The sequence below is a fragment of the Solea solea genome, chromosome 5 (genome assembly GCF_958295425.1).
Source record: "Solea solea chromosome 5, fSolSol10.1, whole genome shotgun sequence".
Lineage (NCBI taxonomy): Eukaryota > Metazoa > Chordata > Actinopteri > Pleuronectiformes > Soleidae > Solea > Solea solea.
In genome coordinates, this window is record NC_081138.1 from 2107662 (window position 1) to 2127707 (window position 20046).

A 20046-nucleotide genomic window follows, 5' to 3' on the forward strand; every position below is an offset into this window, starting at 1 on the left:
CAACATGAGCTGCTCATTCTCAGATACACTCATATGGTGATACATTAATTAAGCATACATTATCTGCTGTTATTGAACACAATATCACAAGTAAATAGTGTCATTAGGCAGAATGGCGCCTTTTAGAGGTGTTTAGTCCGCTGATAAGAACTCAAACAATAACATGATGATATTTGGGACCCTCTGCCTCACCATTCCCAACTAATTATGCATTTTTGTCAAACTGTTGGACTCGTCGCTGTCCGCGGACCATAGTTATCCAACTGTTTACAATCACGTCGTTCGAACCATAGGGTGTATTCGTTTTAGTTACAGACACCCAGCGTCAAGGCGGGGTGGGACTCTGTTAACATGATTGTTTTGTGGTTTCCTGCAACATATTCAAATGAACTCATTTAATGTATAATGACCGACTTTAAAGTGCATTAAAACACAGGTGAATGCTGTTATAAGCCAAGTTGTAACGATGTTACCGCGCACTGTGCGTGGTCCGGTGCAAAGAACCGAGCGCCGTCACCGGAAACTGGAAGTCACCTGCTAGGAAACTGAGGGCTATGGTTTAGTTAGCTAGATTGCTAACGTCGCGGTTTGTTAGGGTTAACACTTTATACTCCTGGAACTGGTTTTGTTTTTTACTTCAGTCTTTAAAAACATTGCGACAGACTGACAATGAAGACCGTGTTACTCGTCGAAACGTTCTCTGTGGCTTGTTTTGTGCTGTTAAGCCAAGTGTCAGCAAAGGTAAGGCTAATGCTAGCTGTGCTAGCTAGCATTAAACAGAGAGGAAATGGTTTAAAACTGAAATGTCTTCTCTTCCAATTATCTCCGTCGCATGCAATTTACCCCTAAAATCTCGAAAGTTAACAGCAATAACAGCAAAGTAACGCTTAACACCCAGTGTTTATTCGGGACCGTCATGACAGCAAATGTCAAATGTTGCTAACCGTGACTTTTAGGAAATGTGGTGCTATTAAAAATAAAACGGTAAAGTGTTATTTCATGAAGCCGAATTTTTCAGTGCGCTCTTGTGAATAAGACTGTGTTATTTTGGCGTTTTAATTACTTAATGAACGGGCTCATGTGTGCACAGCGTAAAGGCTAGTCAACACTACACCATCATTAGTCAACACATTTTACTGTTGCAGTCGTATGACACAACATAGAAAGGGTGACATGGTTGGATCGATCATTCACAAGATATAAGGGATGGCAACTGCTTTGATGTCTGTGTAGAGTTTGACACATTCTATGTCCTTAGATATGCAGGTGACAAGTCTCACTTTTAAAATTGATTTGAATCACAGTGTGGCTTTTTCCAGTAGTTACATTTTAACTGATACTGCTACAGGCATCTTAGTACCCACATGCACAGCTTTTGGCTTAATTATAGTAAAATTAATATTAATAAATAGTAGTGGAAAAAAGTGTTTATCTGTTTTTAGACTGGTCAATAACTGGTAATTTTTACTGGATTTGATTAAATGTTCTATTTCATAGTGTATTAGTGTTCATGAACACTGTATGTGCCTGCAGTTAGGGAAAATGAGCTGTGACAATGCTGGACTTAAAATAAACTCATTAAGTTGAAACAACTGTTCTACAAAGAAGAGGAAGCGCCGAGAGTTTCAGTTTCACCAGTTTCCCACATTGTTATTTGCAATCCAGGAATTGAAAATAGAATTCTCAGTTGACGCATTTTCATTTGAGGGCTCACATTTGTGCTGTGTCCCCATTTCTGACGGTGTCTCTTCATTTTGGCTCAGCATTTATTTTTTAACAGCAATATCTCAGTGAACTAAGCTTAAAAAACATTTTATTTTTACTTGACCACATTGTATTCCTTTTATTATTTAGAGGGGCAGCTAAATGTGGCAGTTAACCTAAAAATAATTCTGTTGTTTAGGTTACATACCACTGTCCCTTTTAATTTAGATAACTGTCAGACTGAATAAGGATGAGAATGAAGGGCAAATTTGATCTGTGTTTACGTACTTGGGAACTTTAAACTTTAGAGGGCAGCATTGCACCTCTTGGTGCACAGCCTACTGTCAGAAGTTATTGGAAGAAGACTGACTGACATATAACATATAAATATGACTCATGGGCAATTGTCTCAAGAAATGCATTATGTAATTTTGGTAAAGCATTTTGTCCTAGCCATACTAAAAAAACTACATCGTGGGCCTTTAGACTGTTGGAGGAAGTTGTGCTATATAGGTGTGTGTGTGTTCATCTATATCTACTCATCCATCCATCCATTTAAAATCATATAAACGATCTCTCTCTTACAGAATTCTGAAGACATCCGCTGTAAATGCATCTGCCCACCATACAGAAATACCAACGGGCACATCTACAACAAAAATGCTTCTCTCAAAGACTGGTACTGTAGTAATAATAATAATAATAATAATAATAATAATAATAATAATGATAATAATAATGATGATGTGTCTCCACACTTTGATTGTTTGAAATTATCTGCTTATTTTGTTGCTTACTACGAGCTTGTTGATAATATTTTTCTTGTTTTTTCAGTAACTGTCTCCATGTAGTGGAGCCTATGCCTGTGGATGGAAATGATGTGGAGGCGTACTGTTTACGTTGTGAGTGTAAATATGAAGAGAGGAGCTCGGGAACCATCAAGGTGAGTTGATACTGAATCTTTGTACTTTAAAAGTACTCATATTTGACTTATATGATCAATACATCACTATAAGGGTTGTTTATTTAATTTCTATCGATGAACTAGCTGACTGATGACATTGAATTTGCTGTTTTTTGTGATTGGATCAGACATTTATCAGATGAACGTGTATTAAACACGTTTTCTCTGTACATCCTCAGTTCACCATCATAATGTACCTCTCCATTCTGGGACTGCTGCTGCTCTACATGGTCTATCTGACTGTCTTGGAGCCCATTTTAAAGAGGCGTCTGTTCGGACACTCGCAGCTCATCCAAAGCGAGGATGATGTTGGGGTATGTGTTGGGGTATGTGTTCCTGATAACACTTTTTTTCCTGTTACATTAACTATTGCTCTGCCCCACCCTTTTACACAGAGAACAAGTCACTCTGCTTTGTTACCACAACAATTTCAATATGTGTGTAAATAATCTCCTGGTGGGATTGTGTCCAGTCATGATTTTCAAACTGCTGTGTTTGGGCAGATTGTTGAATAAGTCGATGTGTTCTGTGCTGTAAATATCGCAGATCCTTTTGATATCGTTAAATAAACATCATCTTATGAAATTACAGTTTATTTAGGCAGCTTAATGCTAAGATTAAGTTAACTCCGTTTCAGTTTAATAAGGAGTATAACGGCAAATAATCCCACATGAACACATGTTTCAACAAGTTCAATGTGGTAAGATAGTGTTGACTCTAAACACAGGGAGTGATGTGCACTTTAAAGAAATGAAATGCTTTCTCACTCCAGAATCCAGTAATCACAGCCACAGGCAAAATTTCAAAATAATACGGCATTTCTTTTTAAGGTTAAGTGACCAAAAGTCACCTGGCAAATGCAGTTGGTGTTATTCAACCCGGTTATTGAATGAACAGAGAGCAGACAAAGCTCGGAGACAGGGAAAGTATCTCTGAGGCAGTAGCACAGACGGTTTAGATATATATATATATATATATATATATATATATATGTATATATAAACTTATATGTGTGTATCATTGTAACAGAAGAGCTCACTTAACTGAAGAAACATAGACTGTAATATCAGTTTGTAAATGACTTTGTAAGATATATAATGTTGTTATTTTGGTCTCATATCTAGTACTTAATAAGACATAAAACAAGTGTTTAACTGTAGTGCTGGTGTTGGTTCATATGTGGTTCAAGTGGAAAGAAAGTTTATCACTGATCACCTTAAAGGTAACTTGGGTTTTTAGAGTAACCACAAAGCTGCAGCACTTTCAGACACAGTTTGTTTTCATTCATTAAAGAGTAGCTTTGCCATTTGATCTGCTTCAGTATGACACTGTAGTTCGACAGGTTCAGATCATTTAGAAAGTTTAAAGGTTACTTTGAATTGCCATTCCCATCCACAAATACAGTGGAAGGAATTTGCCTCTCTCAGGATGTGCCAATAAATATATTAGCACCCCGAATGACACAATACAGACACTTGCAAAAGATAAAGTTAAAAAAACACCAACGTTAAAACACTAGTAATGTGCTAAAAAGTGTAGTTTGAATCATATACAAAGAAGCTATACATACAGTACTTGTGTGAGACGTGTAAAATGTTATTAAATTAAGGAAAACATTGACAAGCTTTGCCTGTGGGAAGAGTGTGAAGTGCAGCTGTCTTGCTGTGCGCCCTGTTTTCACTGGCAGAGATCAGGCAAGAGGAAGTGTTACATGAGAGCTTTTGCATATATATATATATATATATTTTTTTTTTTTTTTCCCATATAAGAAAATATGATTATGCAGAAATCAGCAGTGTTCTGGCAAATACGCTGCTTTCTGTAACTTGGTTCCCAGCTGACGGTGAACCAACACAAAACCAGAAATATGCCAATTATCCAGATAATCTGGAAACTTTTACGAGAATTGAGTGCACCATCTTGGTCCTGTACTGTAACTAGGACCCAAACAGGAAGAGATAAACTGTTTAAGAAAAACCAATAAAACCGGATGCACCACAGCTACATTAATTACAAAGGAAATGGTGGGCTTGAACTGTTTAGTTGAACTTCAACTGACAATTGTCACACAAGAAGAGACTGCTTAGAAAATCTACCGCTCTGTTGCAATCATTGCGCCTGTCCTTTTTATAAGAAAACCTTTCTGAATCATGTTAACACAAAGAAGTACAACCAGGAGAGTCTAGAGATGAGAGTGAATTAAGTGTGCTTACAAGTATGACGGCAGCAAAAGCTCAGAAAGGCCTGGAGGAAGATGTCAGGCTTTGATAAGGAAGAAGAAGAAGAAGAATGAATGGAATAAAAATGTGTTTTTGCTGCAACAGATGTGAGCACTTTAAACTGTGTTAAAGGAATACAAGGCTAAATCGATGAAAATCCCCTATGAAACCTTTACATTGATGCCGAAGTCTTTGTCCACGGTATATCAACTCCTGCTCTCTGCGTTTTCAGGACCAGCAGCCTTTCGCCAACGCTCACAATGTGCTGTCTCGTTCGCACTCTCGACCCAACATGCTGAACAAAGTGGAGCATGCCCAGCAGCGCTGGAGGAGGCAGGTCCAGGAGCAGCGGAAGTCTGTGTTCGACCGCCATGTCGTTCTCAGTTAAACTGTCCTGTGAGCAAGACTTAATGATGAAGGCGGGGGGGGGGACACTGTGACGGAGCCCTTAATTTATACCCCCCCTCCCCTCCCTTTTTTTTTCTCTCTCATTTGTGGTTTGTATCTCATCAAGTGTGATGTTTCTAGGGTGAAAATGGTGGAGAAACGCCTGGCAGATGTAAAGGCAAAACAGGAAACTATTTAGTCTGCCGGAAGCACAAGAGATTACATTGAATACAGTTATTTTTGTGTTTTTCTTTTGTTTTTTTTTCTGCACAACCTTAAATGAAGAATCTTAAATTGCATTCCAGAAGCAGAATTGACTCCCTGCCTGTGGTCTAATTCGCAGGCGTGCCAAGTCACCAGAGAATTGCAGTGAATTATTTGATGGCCAAGACAAATAAACGTGAGGGCGAACTTTCAAGTTGATATTTTATAACATTCAACGGCACTCCTTCTTCTGGCAGCCGTCAGATGACGTCCCGTCGGTCGAAAAAGCTGACGTCCAATTTTACAAACCAAACTGGCTTCCAGAGTAAAGCATCCAGATGTTGGTGGGTTCCACTGATCACGGCTGCTGGATAACTGGCCTCCTGGCGGCAGCAGTGAAACGTTAGCATGTAGCTGGTGGGTATTTTCCACCCAAAAACGAATATAATGTGGAACCACTTCTCTCACCACAGGAGAAAGGAACCACTGTAAGATATGAATCCCTTCAGCTTTCTCCCCGAAAAATGCATGTTTTATAACAAATCTTTTCTAAATGTGTTTTCAATCATTTGTTCCGACTATTTAACGTCTAATAAACCATCATTTGAGGCATTGCATTACATCTGATGTCTGACAGTAGTTTCACTTGCACTTGCTGCAGAGACTGATGCAATTATTTCTTTGGTGATGTCATGTCAGAAACTTAGCTGTGCTATTGGTCCTTCATGTGTATAGTCTTTGATTTGGAAACTTCCACGTGCTTGGTCAGACGCCAATGTCTAAATCCTTGTAGAGCGGTGTTTCTCCGAGCTCAAAGAAGATCATCTTGTGAGTCGCTGGGTTGTGAGAATGAGCAGAGTGAGTGGATGAAGAACCATGGTTGTGAGACCTGTGCAGGTGTTCTTATCTACGACACATGTGACACCTTTAACTTTGAAATAAATTTATGTAATATTTGTGATTCATATGTTTGCATTTATTTGTGTTTTGCATTAGCTCTCGGGCCAAACCAGGACTTCAGCCAGTTTGAAGAGCTTCAACTGCATTTTACTCAACATCCGGATTAATATCAGGTCAACATAACTCACAACTGTAATGATAATACCTGGTTTTAGTGAGTTTAAGTTACATAACCTCTCTCTTGTCTGTGTGAAACCTGCCTCAGACAAACCAGTATTTCTGCCCTGTCATAGGTTTGATTTATGTTTTTTAACACTTTAATCTCAAAAGACGTTGAAGGATTTATAACAAAAGCATATATAAGTATTAATTGCATTGCAATGCACTGCATTTTCACATCTGGGTCTGATAAAGTCTTAAATTTTAGGGCCCTCATTGTTTAATTTTTAATTAATCTGAATGTTTTTCTTAAATTAACGATGTAGACAAACTTCTTCCAGAAAGTCTGAAGAGTCACAGGACAAGCTTCCTGTTAGATATCCAGCTTTGTATTCACACTGTTTAACAACGGATAAGAATTAAAAGTTACTAAATATCTGGATATTTTTGTGATTCATTACGACTTGACTACAGATTGAGGTGGACACCAATAATCTGAATCTTGACCACTGCTGTAAGAAACTAAAGTATGATGTTAAATTAAGATGTCAACATGCCCATATAACGTGAGTAAGATTACTCTTTTTTTTTACTTGATTTTTACTAAATATAATAAGTATTTATGGTTCTTTTGAACAAAAAAGAAACACTTTTTACACAACGTATGTAAAAAGTGAAACAATCTACTAATACTAATAAAAGAAAGAAAAAATAATCTGTATACCTTCCAAGTCCATTTCACCACATCTGCTCTCAATCCAGTTGTTGCATATATATCCCAACCTTATTCTGCTCAGAACATACTATTTACATGTCAGAGTCTTATACAGATCACTGTTTTAATCCGGTTAATATCAGATTATTGCTGTCCGTGTTACAGTCGCTCGGTGTGTGGACACTGTTTTCTCTGAAGACTCTAAAAAGATCTGGATTCTGGTTAATTTTTTTTTTGGGGGGGGGGGGTAAAAGCAACATGAACATCTCCAGTTACTGTGGTGGTGACATGTTACTAATTTCCAGCTCAGTCGGTCAGAAACTCCCCAGTTACATTTGTGCACTCAGAAACATCTGGAAACCACTGGGAAACAGCCAGTTTGATGTTGTCATTAAAACCCTGTTTTACAAAAGTGTGGCTGCATTAATTAGCCGGCTGTCTGTGAGGATAAAAGATATGGATCAGCCCAAACATGATCCACTGAGTGATTTTCATATACAGCTGCGTCATGATTTCCTGTGCAGTCCTCTTTCCCCTGCTCTCTCTCCCTCTCCCTCTCTCTCTCTCTCTCTCTCTCTCTCTCTGCATGCAGTTATACTGAGGAGACTGTTTTTTTTTTTTCTTTTTTCCCCGCAGGAAAAAAAAGTCAGTTTTCAGTTTGCACAGACAGAAAGCGACACAGGCTGTGTGGAAGAATGGATCTCTGAGCGGACACTGCAGCAGCAAACACAAGCAGGTATGTCTTTTTGTTTCAGCGCTTTTAAATGTTGGATAAGTTCATATCTAAGGATTTAAACCATACTTTTGAAGTGTTTGTAGCATCTTTACTGAGTCTGTGTTCATAAGGAGGAGGAGAAAGCTCTCTTTGTCTTTGACTGTGTGCTGTGCTGTTGAATGAGTCTTCAGTTATTCACAGACTCTGACTCTTATTGTTAAACTGATTAAATCCATTGTTTGGTGATTTGGTGGGAAAAGAGGTTCCTCTCTGCTTCAGCGCTGGCTGCATCTGTAGTGATGAGCCTACAGGGGGCGCCCCAGCCTATGATTCTGACCTGGTCCTTCTCCAACATTAGAAATGAAGCAGCTCCTCACATGTTGTTTATGATCTCACCTGCGTTTACCTTCTTTACTTCGTGTCACGGCACGTCGCACTTCAGTTACTCTTTAATAATGTTTGTGTGACACTTTGCCAAACTCACACACACACACACACACACACACACACACTGGTTTCCATGACTTCAGAGGACATTGCATTGACTTGCATTAATTTCATGGAGACTTACTCTCACCCTTACCACAGTTATTGACCTAACCCTGACCCCTAACCTTAACCTTAACCTAACACTAACTTTAAAACATGTTTTCACATTAAAATGTAATCATTTACTGTATTTGGACTTGATTTATGTCCCCACAAGGAAGACAAATCCCCATAATGTGAGTGTGTAAACAGATTTAGGTCCTCACAACATAGGGAATACCAAGTACACACACACACACACAAAGATTTGCTCAGCTATTATTCTTAGGACACTGCATTGACTTTCATTCATTTGGACAGCCTAAACATTATCCATAACCATAACTGTATGCCTAACCTTCAAATCCTAGCCCTACGCCTTAACCAGTTCCTCAGAGATTAGGTTCTGCCTCATTAAGACCAGGTTTTGGTCTCCATGAGGACTACTGGTTTCCGACAAGGTCAGTGTTGAGGTAACAAATACAAGTACACAACACAAACAAATTCAAATCTTAGACCTAACCTTAACCAGTTCCTCGGAAATGAGGTTCTGTCTCAGGACCAGGCTTTGGTCTTCATGAGTACTTCATTGTGCTTGTAACAGAATAGTTCCTTAAGAGATAACACACACACACACGTGAAACATTACACTCGCACACTTACACCTTTCCCCTCCAAGGTTTCTGAGTTGTCAAATGTAACCAGATAAAGAAATACAAATTGTCTCCCACTGCTCCCACTACAGTGTGATGTGATGTGATACTGAAGCTGCAGCAATTCCAAAACACCATTTCTTTACATGGTGTCTGAGTGAACGACAAATCCGCTTACAATCATCTCGTGAGAACAACCGAGTCACATGCATCACTGTCCTGATTCAGTGTCTGTCAATCATAATAATGTGAATACTCAAATGTGACACATCTTTACTCACATAGCACATCCACAGCCTTCATAACAACAACAACAACAGAAACAGTCAAAATAGCTGTGGATAGAAACTGCACTTTGTGAACTAAACAACTAAATTAAACTAAATGTGTAGTCAAAAAGTTTAAGTTCCTGTTTTATTTATGAACAAAAGAAAGAATAATGACTATTATTACAATAATTAAGTCATATCTTTTGTCTTCATCCTGAGACAGGCTGTGTTTTCCCTGTCAGAGCTGCAGTGTTGACTAAACACGTCCGCTGACTCATCTTAATCCAGGACTTTTATTAGGTTTCTCAGGTCTGCCTCGCAAACCCTGACATGGTGTTTATTACACTATTACACATTTTTAAATATGCAGCCAGTAAGTGTGCAGTCTCCTTTTATTTATTTTCTTTTTCTAAAACGGGTTCAAGTATTTGCAGCATTTCCCGCCTCGACCCCGTCAAACATTTGGAATGTGCGGAAGGTGAAAGAGATGAATGTTTGGCATGTAGGTGGCAAAAGCTGCACAGAGCCGTGGAATAATCCCTGTGAAACCTCGGAGGATTTGGGACTCACAGTGGATCCTCGGCAAACACACAAGGTTTAGTGATTTATTTGGGATAATAAACGCACTTATTCCACTGTTGCTGCAACAGGTGAAGAGAAAATCCCAGATTTCCAGCAGCAGAGCTCTGCAGTCACTCCTGAGACTTTAAGAATTAAGATTTTCATGTATGTGACTTTATATGCAGTAGTTGGAGCAGATGAGTGCTGCGATTTGACCTTTTCTCTCATGTTCATGTGTCATGCAAGAGGAGGATGTGGCTTTTAATGAGGAATCCTGACAGGGCTGTGATCAATGGAACAATGAATACCACGAGTTAAAGCGCTGGGTCATGTTCTGGTTAAACATCCCACAAAAAGAGCCCAGTGTCTCCATCTTTTGTGCATAGAGAGTGAGAATTTGCAGTGTTTTCAGGAAGGACGGTCTTTTACGAGACCGTCGAGTGGGTCTCAGAGAAAAGCTGCGCAGTGGCAGAGCTGGAGGTTTCCTGCTGACTCCATGTGACAAATCTGTGATAACGGATGTCTGGGTTTTGTGACTTCCTCTGTTCCCAAGTGTGTGGGACGATAAGACAGCCCGAGAGACTGAGAGGAGTGGGTTTTATGGATGGACAGTGCTTTAACATTTAGTGTAAAGATGTTATGACAAATAACCTTCAGGGCCAGAGGGATTGTTTTTGTATCATGAGGACGTTTTATTGGCTCATTTGATGTACTGTGTGGAAGCTGTTATTGTTATTTCAGAGTCAAATCTTCAATGTTTGCTTGGCAACAACAGCAGCCACTTATTTGTTGTATACAGTGCACATATTTAACATTTTTGTGTGTGTGTATTTTGTAGTGTTTCTGATAAGAGGTGGACTGAGATGTTTTTTTTGTATAACTGATGGACGATATATGATAGTGATTTTATGGGTCAATATGTTTGGCTTATCTTCTTTGTTTCTGATTAAATATAACAGTGTTTTTATAACAAATGATGCACAAACAACATGTGTAGTGTCTCTCCAACCTGCATTTTGTCACATATATTTTAAATAAAACATGTATGATTTAACCCCTGTAATTGGCCAAAGTTGGAAAGAGAACTGAAATATTCTACTCTTTCTTGTGTCATGCAAAAGGGACACAAATCTCACATTAATTGGTTTTAATTAAAGGCAAACCTTTACAAATGAAAGTGCTGACAAAATAAAATATGTAAACACAATGTATCAGTCAAAATGGGTCAAAGGTCACAAATTCTTTAACTTTATCACTCACTCAGGGACCTAATTAACGCCAATTCACCTGTCCCCATCAATTGTCCCCATTATTCACCTGTCCTTGTCATTCACCTGTCCTCAATCACTCACCTGTCCTCATCATTCGCCTTTCTGTCCTCATCATTCACCTGTCCTCTTTATTCAACTGTCCTCATCATTCACCTGTCCTTTTTAAAGTACAGTACTTCCAAAAAAAACATACTCGAGTAAAAGTAAAATGACACATTTTAAAAGTTACTTTAAAAAGTACAAGTACACAAAAAAAACTAAAATTCATTAGTTTCAACCATCTTTCTTAGCTTTGCTGTCTTTTATTGTGAAAGGACAATGACATAGGATTTAGAGACGTGTGAAATATAGTGTACATAAAGTGAACTCACTTGAAATTGTATTAATGAACCTTTTTGCTGACCACACTGACCTTTTGACCCTGGCTGTAGATGTTTGTCATCTCTGTGGCTTTTTCTCATCCTGGGTGTGTTTGGGATAATTTTCTGTATTTGCTTTGTTGCTCAGTTGAGGCCCCACAGCTACAGCGCAGGGAGAGTTAAGTGACCTATTACATTTGGGCGAACATTAACATTTTGTGGTCACAGCTAGTTTAGTTCAGCTCAGCTCCAAAGCAGTGACACTGAAGAAACCAAAAACAAAACATCCACTCCAACCACCAGGAGAAAACTATGCTCATTTACTAAATCACTGTTTTTAAAGAGTCGCTTAACACCACACTGTCTCCACTGTGTCCACATGAGACACACTGTGTCACTTTTGTAATCCCATGTGATGTCACACGGTCCTGAGTCCACCTGGACGTGACTGTCTGCAGACAGAGCAGACGTTAAACCACTGGAGGTCAGTAAAAACAAAATGCTCAGGGAGATGTAGTTGTATTACTGCAGTCATGCGTAACGTCACCTCCTACTTTACTACATGTCTGCAGTCGTGTGACAGCGAAAGACATAGTTGCTCTGCAGATAATATATAATATAGATAATAATAAGTACTAGTATCTTCTTTTTTTGACTTCTCCCTTTAGCAATCACCCTAAAAGTACCAGTATGAGTGTACTTTTACTTATACTTGCATGCATCAGTGGTAGTATTTCCTCGATGATTCGAGACTTGTTAACACGGACTTGATCTGTGTTTACCAAACCTGGAGATGATGATGTTCTCCAATGTCTTGTTTAGTCCACAAAATAAAATTATTCCATTTTAATGATTCCTTTGATATTTGGAGCAAAGAAACCAGAAAATATTCACATTTAAGAAGCTAATTATTTAAAAAAAACACTGTCAAACACTCTCTATTAATCGATTATCAAATTGACAGTTAATTCAGTAATCAGTTAATAACTAATTAATCTTGCACTCTAGCTTTAAGACCAGTGAACAACATTCACTGGTCTGACTTTTATTTTCTCAAATCTGCATTTTGTGTCTTCACTTTTGCACTTATTATAATTTAAATAATGTAGAAACTAACTAATAAACAGGTGGAAAGAGTACTGAAATATTCTACTTAATTAAATAGTTTGATACAACTTTATTCAAGCACAAGTAAAAGTACTAGTCTAAAAATGTACTCAAGTTAAAGTAAAAAGTAGCTTGTTTAAAATGTACTCAGAGTAAAAGTTACTTAGTTACTTTTTTAACAAGGTTCTTTCTTGTGTCGTGCAAAAAGGACAAAAAGGGACACAAATCTCACATGAATTGTTTTTAATGAAAGGCAAACCTTTACAAATGAAAGTGCTGACAAAATAAAATATGTAAACACATAATGTATAAGTCAATATGGGTCAAAGGTCACAAATGCTTTAACTTTCTCACTCACTCAGGGACCTTAATTCAGGCCAACATCTTTTCATAGCAAAGGACAGTACTTCCCCCCCAAATAAATACTTAAGTAAAAGTAAAATTACACATTTTAAAAACAACTTTAAAAAGTACAAGTACATAAAAAACCTACTCAATTACAGCAACGCGAGTAAATGTAATTCATTACTTTCCACCTCTGCTAATGAATACATGAAACAGGTCGTCAAAAAGAAACGGCAGCTCTTTTACTAAACAGGAACAGAAAAAAATTTGTTAAAAAAGTTCTAAGAAGAAGGCAGTAATGCAACTGCCGTAAAACAACAAATAATTACTTTTGTCTGAGGATCATTATCAGAAAATGACAAAAAATAAATGGTTGATGGATTAATCTGTCGCTAATTTGTGAAAATACTCAGTGAAAGTGTCTGACTGTGCTGCAGTTTGGTCCCACATTCATCTCTGACACATGAAAGACATCTTTGTGTGTGTGTGTGTGTGTGTGAGTGTAATGTATTCCTGTAGACCATGGGAGGATTTCAGCATAACAATGTGTCGCAGCGCTGGAAACATGGTCTGTTCTCTTCAGCAGATGAATATTCATCTGCTCTCCTCACAATCCTCACTCTCCTCACTCCACCAGGACAATAAACAGAGAGAGGGAGAGAGAGAGAGAGAGGCTGAATGCAGAGCTGAGGAGGGCAGAGGGGCAAATCTCTAGGAGAGCGAGGGGGGCAAACTACCCATCTCCATGGCAACAAGTCCTGCCTCCCACTCTGTGAAAGAGGAGGCAGGCTGGAGTTTTTTTTTGTGTGTGTCGGTTTTGCTTGGAAAGACATGAGTCGGAGTTTATTGAGAAGGGCAGGTATCCGGCAAAAGCAGCCAAAGTTTTTCAAAGCGTAGACGCAACAGGATTTGTTTGTCTCAAAGGGATTATAATCTCAAAATGTCAGCGGCTGCAGCCATGGATGTGAGCAGAAACACGGAGGTAAAAGCCGCCGGATTTTTTGAACCGTTATTCAAGCGCTGTCGCTGCAGGAAGGTCAAACTTTTTCTTTTTTTTCTCCTCCTGTTTTCTTTTTCTCTTCAAGTTAGCGGAGAATAAAAGCAGCGAGGTTGACCTTTGAACCTCCATGTAATCGGTGTTAATGTGACCATTGAAGAAGATGGAAGGTGCGTTTAAATGTAGCGCTAATCTCCATATGTCCATATTTGGTCATCGACATAAACGATGAAGTGCAGTAAAGCAGTCTGTAACATCAGACCCTCTGTGTGTGTGTGTGTGTGTGTGTGTGTGTGTGTGTAGACTTGTTTTTCTTACCTCTTTGGGACCTTTTCTATTACAAACACCCACTGTTTCCAGGACCACTTGTCCCCATGGAGACCAAAACCTGGTCCTAATGAGGCAGAACCTCTTTTCTGAAGAACTAGTTTAAAGTTAGGATTAAGACGTGAGTTGTGGTGAGGTTAACATTAGGCTTAAACGTGAACTGGTTATGATTAAGATTAGTGGTGAAGCTTTGTTTAGACTGCTCAAATGAATGAAAGTCAATACATGGCCCTGTGTGTGTGTGTGTGTGTGTGTGTGTGTCATAGTGAATGAAGAACACTATCCTTGAGAATGGCTTCAACTCTGGATTGTGAATAGTTGTTATCACTTGAAATGACAAAAATGTGAATGTTTATGCAATTTGTATGTGTGTGTGTGAGTCAATCATTGTGCGCTTTAATGCTTAATAATGTAAGTAGCTGCATATATACATGTAGGTGAGTGGTGGAGGAAGTATGAAGATTCCTTTTCCTCAAAGATGTTATGAAACCATAACATCTTTTTTTTTTATTTGAATTGAAACTGGTCATTTCACCTATTTGAATTTGAGCAACTTGCAAATGTTGCAACTTCTATTATTTGATGGATTTGATCTACGTTATGTCAAATTAAATAAAAAAATTAATACATTCATGTTTGAATTCATATCTTTAGTTGAGTGTATTAGTTCATATTTTGATGGTTTGAATTGGTGAAGTCCTCAGTCCTGCTTAAAATCAACCCTATTTAACAAAAGTTGTAAATATTAAGCAACAAAACAAACAAAAAACATAGTGAACAAGAAGTTTTATTTAGTGCAAATACAGGTAGAGGAACCTCAAAACTAAGTCATTCATAAATCATCATTGGATGCATTTAGAATTTTAGATTATTGTCTTACTGGAAGACAATAATCTAAAATTCTAAGTGCATCCAATGATTAAAGTAGTAAGAAATCTACATGTATACAACAACACTGACAGAAACAGACTTACATACTTTAAGACTGCCATGACTGTTTATACAAGCTCCTCACAGATTATATCTGAAGTCCTTCTGGTCTTATCTAACTCGGTAAAATGCAAACCCACCACTGTGACTGGGTTTCTTCAGCCCTCACTCTCTCTCCCTCTTAAACGTTGTATTGTGCAGACCAAACAATGAGTTTCCACTCTCACTGACGGCTCTGAAAACATGAAGCTACTGAGGAAGTTCTTTTTCTGTTTTCTATTCACTTTAACAGGAATAAGCCTGGCGTATACCCAGCCACTTTAAAGCTGACTGTGGTTTCCTCGACTTTCCACTAAGAGTTCCTTGTGTCTTTCCTGGTACCATCCATGTGTCTGTCCATGATTTATTGAAAATGGCACTTACACATGGAGTCTGAGAGAAAATAAGATCTGACACTGTTTGTCCCAGAGCACTTTTGAAGGAATAGCTTTGTTTAACATATTTCTGAAGGGAAAATCAGCTGCACATCATTTGGACTTGATTCACAGAAACACTCTTCTACCTTCATGCATGTTGTTCCAGCTCCTATAATAGAATGCTTTTTCCTGCTGACCCGGTTTTAGTTGGTTGTGTTTGAGTTTGGACAGGCAGAAACGGAGACTTTTGGAAACACCCATGTGCGCTTCCTGGTGGAGTACCTGGAAAGCATTGCAACGCTCTTTGCTTTCAGTCACACCAACAATAACTGCGACGCAGACAATGTGCTTCCTGTTTACACCGACACACACACACCCAACCAGTGTATGTGAGTGGTCACGTGATGTGTGTTTTCAGGTGTTGATGGATAATGGATGGTTATTTCTGGAGGTCGTTCCTTTAGTCAGTCAGTCATGGAAGTTTTTTTTCTGATATGGTGTTAAAAGTCTTGTCAGTTCAGAGATTATTGAAATGAATAAAATGTGTTGTAGCTGTACATTTTGACATATGACTGTCACATGTGGTTTTAGCAGATTTTGCGGATTGGGATTTTATCCATGAGAATAAGACCTTACCCCAAACCTCTAATTAAGATAAGAGAACATTCGACACCAGCTTTTGAGCTGATACATTCACGTGTCCTGGAAACTTAAATAACGTGATGTTACTTAGATGTTAGGGATGAGAATCCGTATCGGACTGATTAAAATGCAGAATCCGATACAATTCAAAAATCCTACATATTGTATGCTTCACTATGCACAGAGTGTGAAAACGGAAATGGAAATCAGCAAACGCATTTTAGCTGAGTCATGTTTGGGCTGTTTATTTCCTCTTTTTTGGGAGAACGATATCTGTTACACAATGAGTCAGCACAAATGTGTATATACGTTCATTAATGGTCTAAAATGACTGTATTGGACTAATATCGGTATCGGTAGATACTCGACTTTTTGATATCGGTACTGGACATTGGAAGTTTTATAGTCCCATCCGTGTGCCAGAAGCGTGTGAATAGTATGAAAGATGAGAGGTTGAAATAGATGTTATGAAAGTAGTTCATCAAGACTAGAAAAGCTCTACGTCAACACAAAGCATTTAGCGTAAAATCTCACGCCTGATTCCGCACATGTTCCTCAATGTCAGAGCAGACGGAAAACAGAATATACAGACTGGTCATAACCATCTTAAATTTGACTTTATTGGAACAAGACAAAGTGTCCTTGTCCGAGAAGCACCAGGGACATTGTTAAGTGCTGGAATAAACATAGCAGAATAAGAGTTGGGGTCAGGATATGCGGCTATGAGGAGTTATCATGGCTCCTCTTCACTGGCATTTCTTTGGTTTTTATTTAAAGTAATGATATTGATTAGCAGGCAGCTACAGCGCCATTCAAGCCTTGTGTGTATTCAACTTAATCCCCTCATGCATTGCACATTAAGTTGGGATTTGTGATGTCTTTATTTGTTGACTTTATTATTGTAGTAGCAGCACACCACCAGTTTTATGTCTTCTCTTTAACCTTTCAGCCTTTACAGGTTTGTTTCAGCATAAATGACTCATGTCTCGTCTTAAAGCATTTTAAAACGTAGACAGCCTGCTTTGTCCGGGAACACGTTTTCAAGTAATCAATTACTGAGCACTCAAGTTAAAAGTGTCCGTGCAGTGGAATCTGCAGTATTAGCTAAAGTGAGTTTACAATCGTCTGTTTTTCTTAGAAACTCTAATTTGTGCATTTAATTATCAGATTAATGAAATATCTTCCTCCTGTTTAATGGTTAGTAAGGATCATCAGTTGACTGAAAGATTAGTTTGACTTTATGTTTCTGCTTCGGTGACCTCATAAGCAGGAAGCGTCATGTTTTGAGTTTGCTCATACTTGGACACAGTATCACTGTAATACCTTGGGAATTTCCTAAAGTTCTGCTGAAATCAAGGATGAACTGATAAGATATTAGCAGTCAGAGGTCAAGGTGATAGTGAGTCTAGTTCTCAGATTCCTCACAGTCTTTAATGTGAATATTTTTCTCTTCTGTCACAATGAAAACATAAAAAATAAATATCTCCGGTTTGTGGACAAAGCAAAACTTTAGAGGATTTCGTCATTTTGAGGTTTTGGGAAATAAACTGTTGACGTTTTGTTCCCCATTATCAGATATTTTAAGCATGTACTAACAAGTTGAAGAGGTCAGGAATGGAGAAAGAACAGGAAGGAATGACGGAGAAGAAGGACGCATTAATGTGACATTATGAAAACTAAATGCCATAAATCCCCATCACAAACTGACCCAATCAAGAAAGAAAATAAACAGATTCTTCCACAATGAAAGCAGTTAGTTAGTTGTAGCGCAACTGTGAATGCCATTATACAAGAATGCTGGGATGGAATTTAATTACATCTGGCACAATGGTTCACATGGACTGGAACTGATAAAACACATTTTTGGCGATAGCTCAAGAATTCATTTGCTATAAGACTTTTTATTAAACTCCTCCAAAGTCTTATCTGCACATATTATGTCCGCCTGAGCAGACGTGGATGTAAACTGTGACTGTTTGATAGATGCTATAGGCTTACGTCATGAAAGTGGGTCTGTTGATGTGATGTGGTGGACATTGATTTTTGAGTCAGCGATGACGTTACGGGGCATTTTCATTACGCTGATCAGTTGCTTGTGAAATGTTTTGGCAGTCATTTGAAGTGGAACCTTAAGACACACGATCATATCTACATCCTTTGTCCTCGGAGGAGACTTTTGAGTCAGGGGTCACCTCGCTGACACAAATTCTGGCCCCCCTGCTGCAGCTCAGATGGATCTAAGCTTGTTTTCCACCGTGTCTGCAGCTGCAGCTGTGCATGCTCATATCTAGGTTACAACGGAGGGATTTTTCCTTCTTTTTCTCAAAGAAAAAAATATGGTGCGATGATTACTCAGGGAAGAAAAGGCTGAAATGGCTGAAACGGTACCAAGACTTAGATCCACCTGGTCAATTGAGAAATACAGTATATTTACATGGTGAATGCGGTGAATGTCTCATTATTCAGGCATGGGTGTGTGCAACTGCCAGTAGCATCGACCTTGGTGGTTTTCTTTTACATGTAGTCACACAGAGAGGTTGTGGATTACCATGTAAGGAGGCCGACTGAACAGCATATGTATCGAGTGTATTCAGAATATACCACTCTCTCTGTTTCAGATGGGAATGTTGGCAGTTGCCGGCCTTGGCAGAGGTTTTATGTACATCTTAAAAGCACAGTTCACGTGTAAATGTTTTGCGGGGAGCGGGATTCCCCTCTACCAGAATAACTTTGCAATTCCAGTTCCAGATTTTTCACCAGCTCAAGTATCTTTTTGTCCATCGGGGACAAAACTGGTCTTTCTGCCGATGCTGAAACAATGGCATGGATCAGTGTGTGGGCTCGTGTGCTCATTTCTCCTTGACAGTTGTGGAAAGAGTTGAGAATCAGCAGAGAGTTTTTCACTCCTTCCTTTTCCCAGTGCTTCTTGGCTGCCTGTAAACCTTGCAGTGTTTTTTTTTCTTTGGTTTTAAAAACCTTGAAGTCAGGTTGCTGATCAGCAGGAATAAAGAACAAGGTCGGACAGAAAAATTGGCGCAGTAAGAGACGGAGGAATGAAGTTTTAGCTTCTGTCCATTGAAGCTGTTAAGTTTCAGAGTCACAGGTTAATGAATGTTCATCCGTTACTACGTTATTATAAAATCCTGCCGTGCGCTCACAGACCGAACACGCAGTGCCAGGTGCTGACAGAGTGCATATTTCTGTGTAGATGAATGAGAAAGAGGCTCTCAGCGTTAGGTCCAGGTGTTTCTGGCCCTGTCCTGTGTGTTTTCTTTCACCCTCTGAAAACATTCTTTAATATTTTAAATTCAGCCACGCTCTGATGGATGGAGCAGTATTAGCCACATTCCTGCGTGTAGTTGAGTGAACAGTCTATCGGATGATCTGTCAAACGTGACAGGGCCAAGGATGTTTGGAATCTATTTAGAAAGATATTTTAACTAATTGAGTCGCCCCCAGTTTTAGACACACACACACAGGTTTGCGTAGCTATTCTCCTTAGGACACTTCATTGACTTACATTCATTTGTACAGCTTAAAACAAAGCACTGTCTCGAACCTTAACTATAACCAGTTAATGCCTAACGCCTAACGCGCAGTGAGTGATAAGACTTGCTTTGGAACCACGTCTCTCTCAAGGATATATTGAACACTTACAAAGGGCCCTTTTATTC

At 38.8% G+C, this 20046-nt stretch overlaps 2 protein-coding genes across 6 annotated transcripts in view; both read left to right on the top strand.

Moving 5' to 3' along the window:
• Positions 1-499: 499 nt before the first annotated feature.
• tmem9b (TMEM9 domain family, member B) lies at positions 500-6443 on the top strand. Of its 2 annotated transcripts, none has more exons than XM_058628850.1 (5): positions 500-741; positions 2292-2383; positions 2539-2647; positions 2848-2994; positions 5120-6443. In XM_058628850.1, exons 1-5 carry the CDS (start codon positions 670-672, stop codon positions 5273-5275), a joined length of 576 nt encoding a protein of 191 aa, XP_058484833.1. In that variant the 5' UTR covers positions 500-669; the 3' UTR covers positions 5276-6443. The 2 variants fall into 2 exon arrangements, with proteins under 2 accessions (XP_058484833.1, XP_058484834.1); XM_058628851.1 differs by having other exon boundaries at positions 505-741; positions 2848-2982.
• A 26-nt stretch (positions 6444-6469) lies between these two features.
• Positions 6470-20046, top strand: part of dennd2b (DENN domain containing 2B) — a 51569-nt gene continuing 37992 nt past the window's right edge. For 2 of the 4 annotated variants that reach the window (XM_058628849.1, XM_058628848.1), the window contains exons 1-2: positions 6470-6551; positions 7889-7988. The gene's annotated coding sequence lies outside the window, so the exon portion shown is untranslated. Of the gene's footprint in view, positions 6552-7888; positions 7989-13838; positions 14043-20046 lie in introns of those variants that run through there. The other 2 variants (XM_058628845.1, XM_058628846.1) reach the window with 1 other exon arrangement.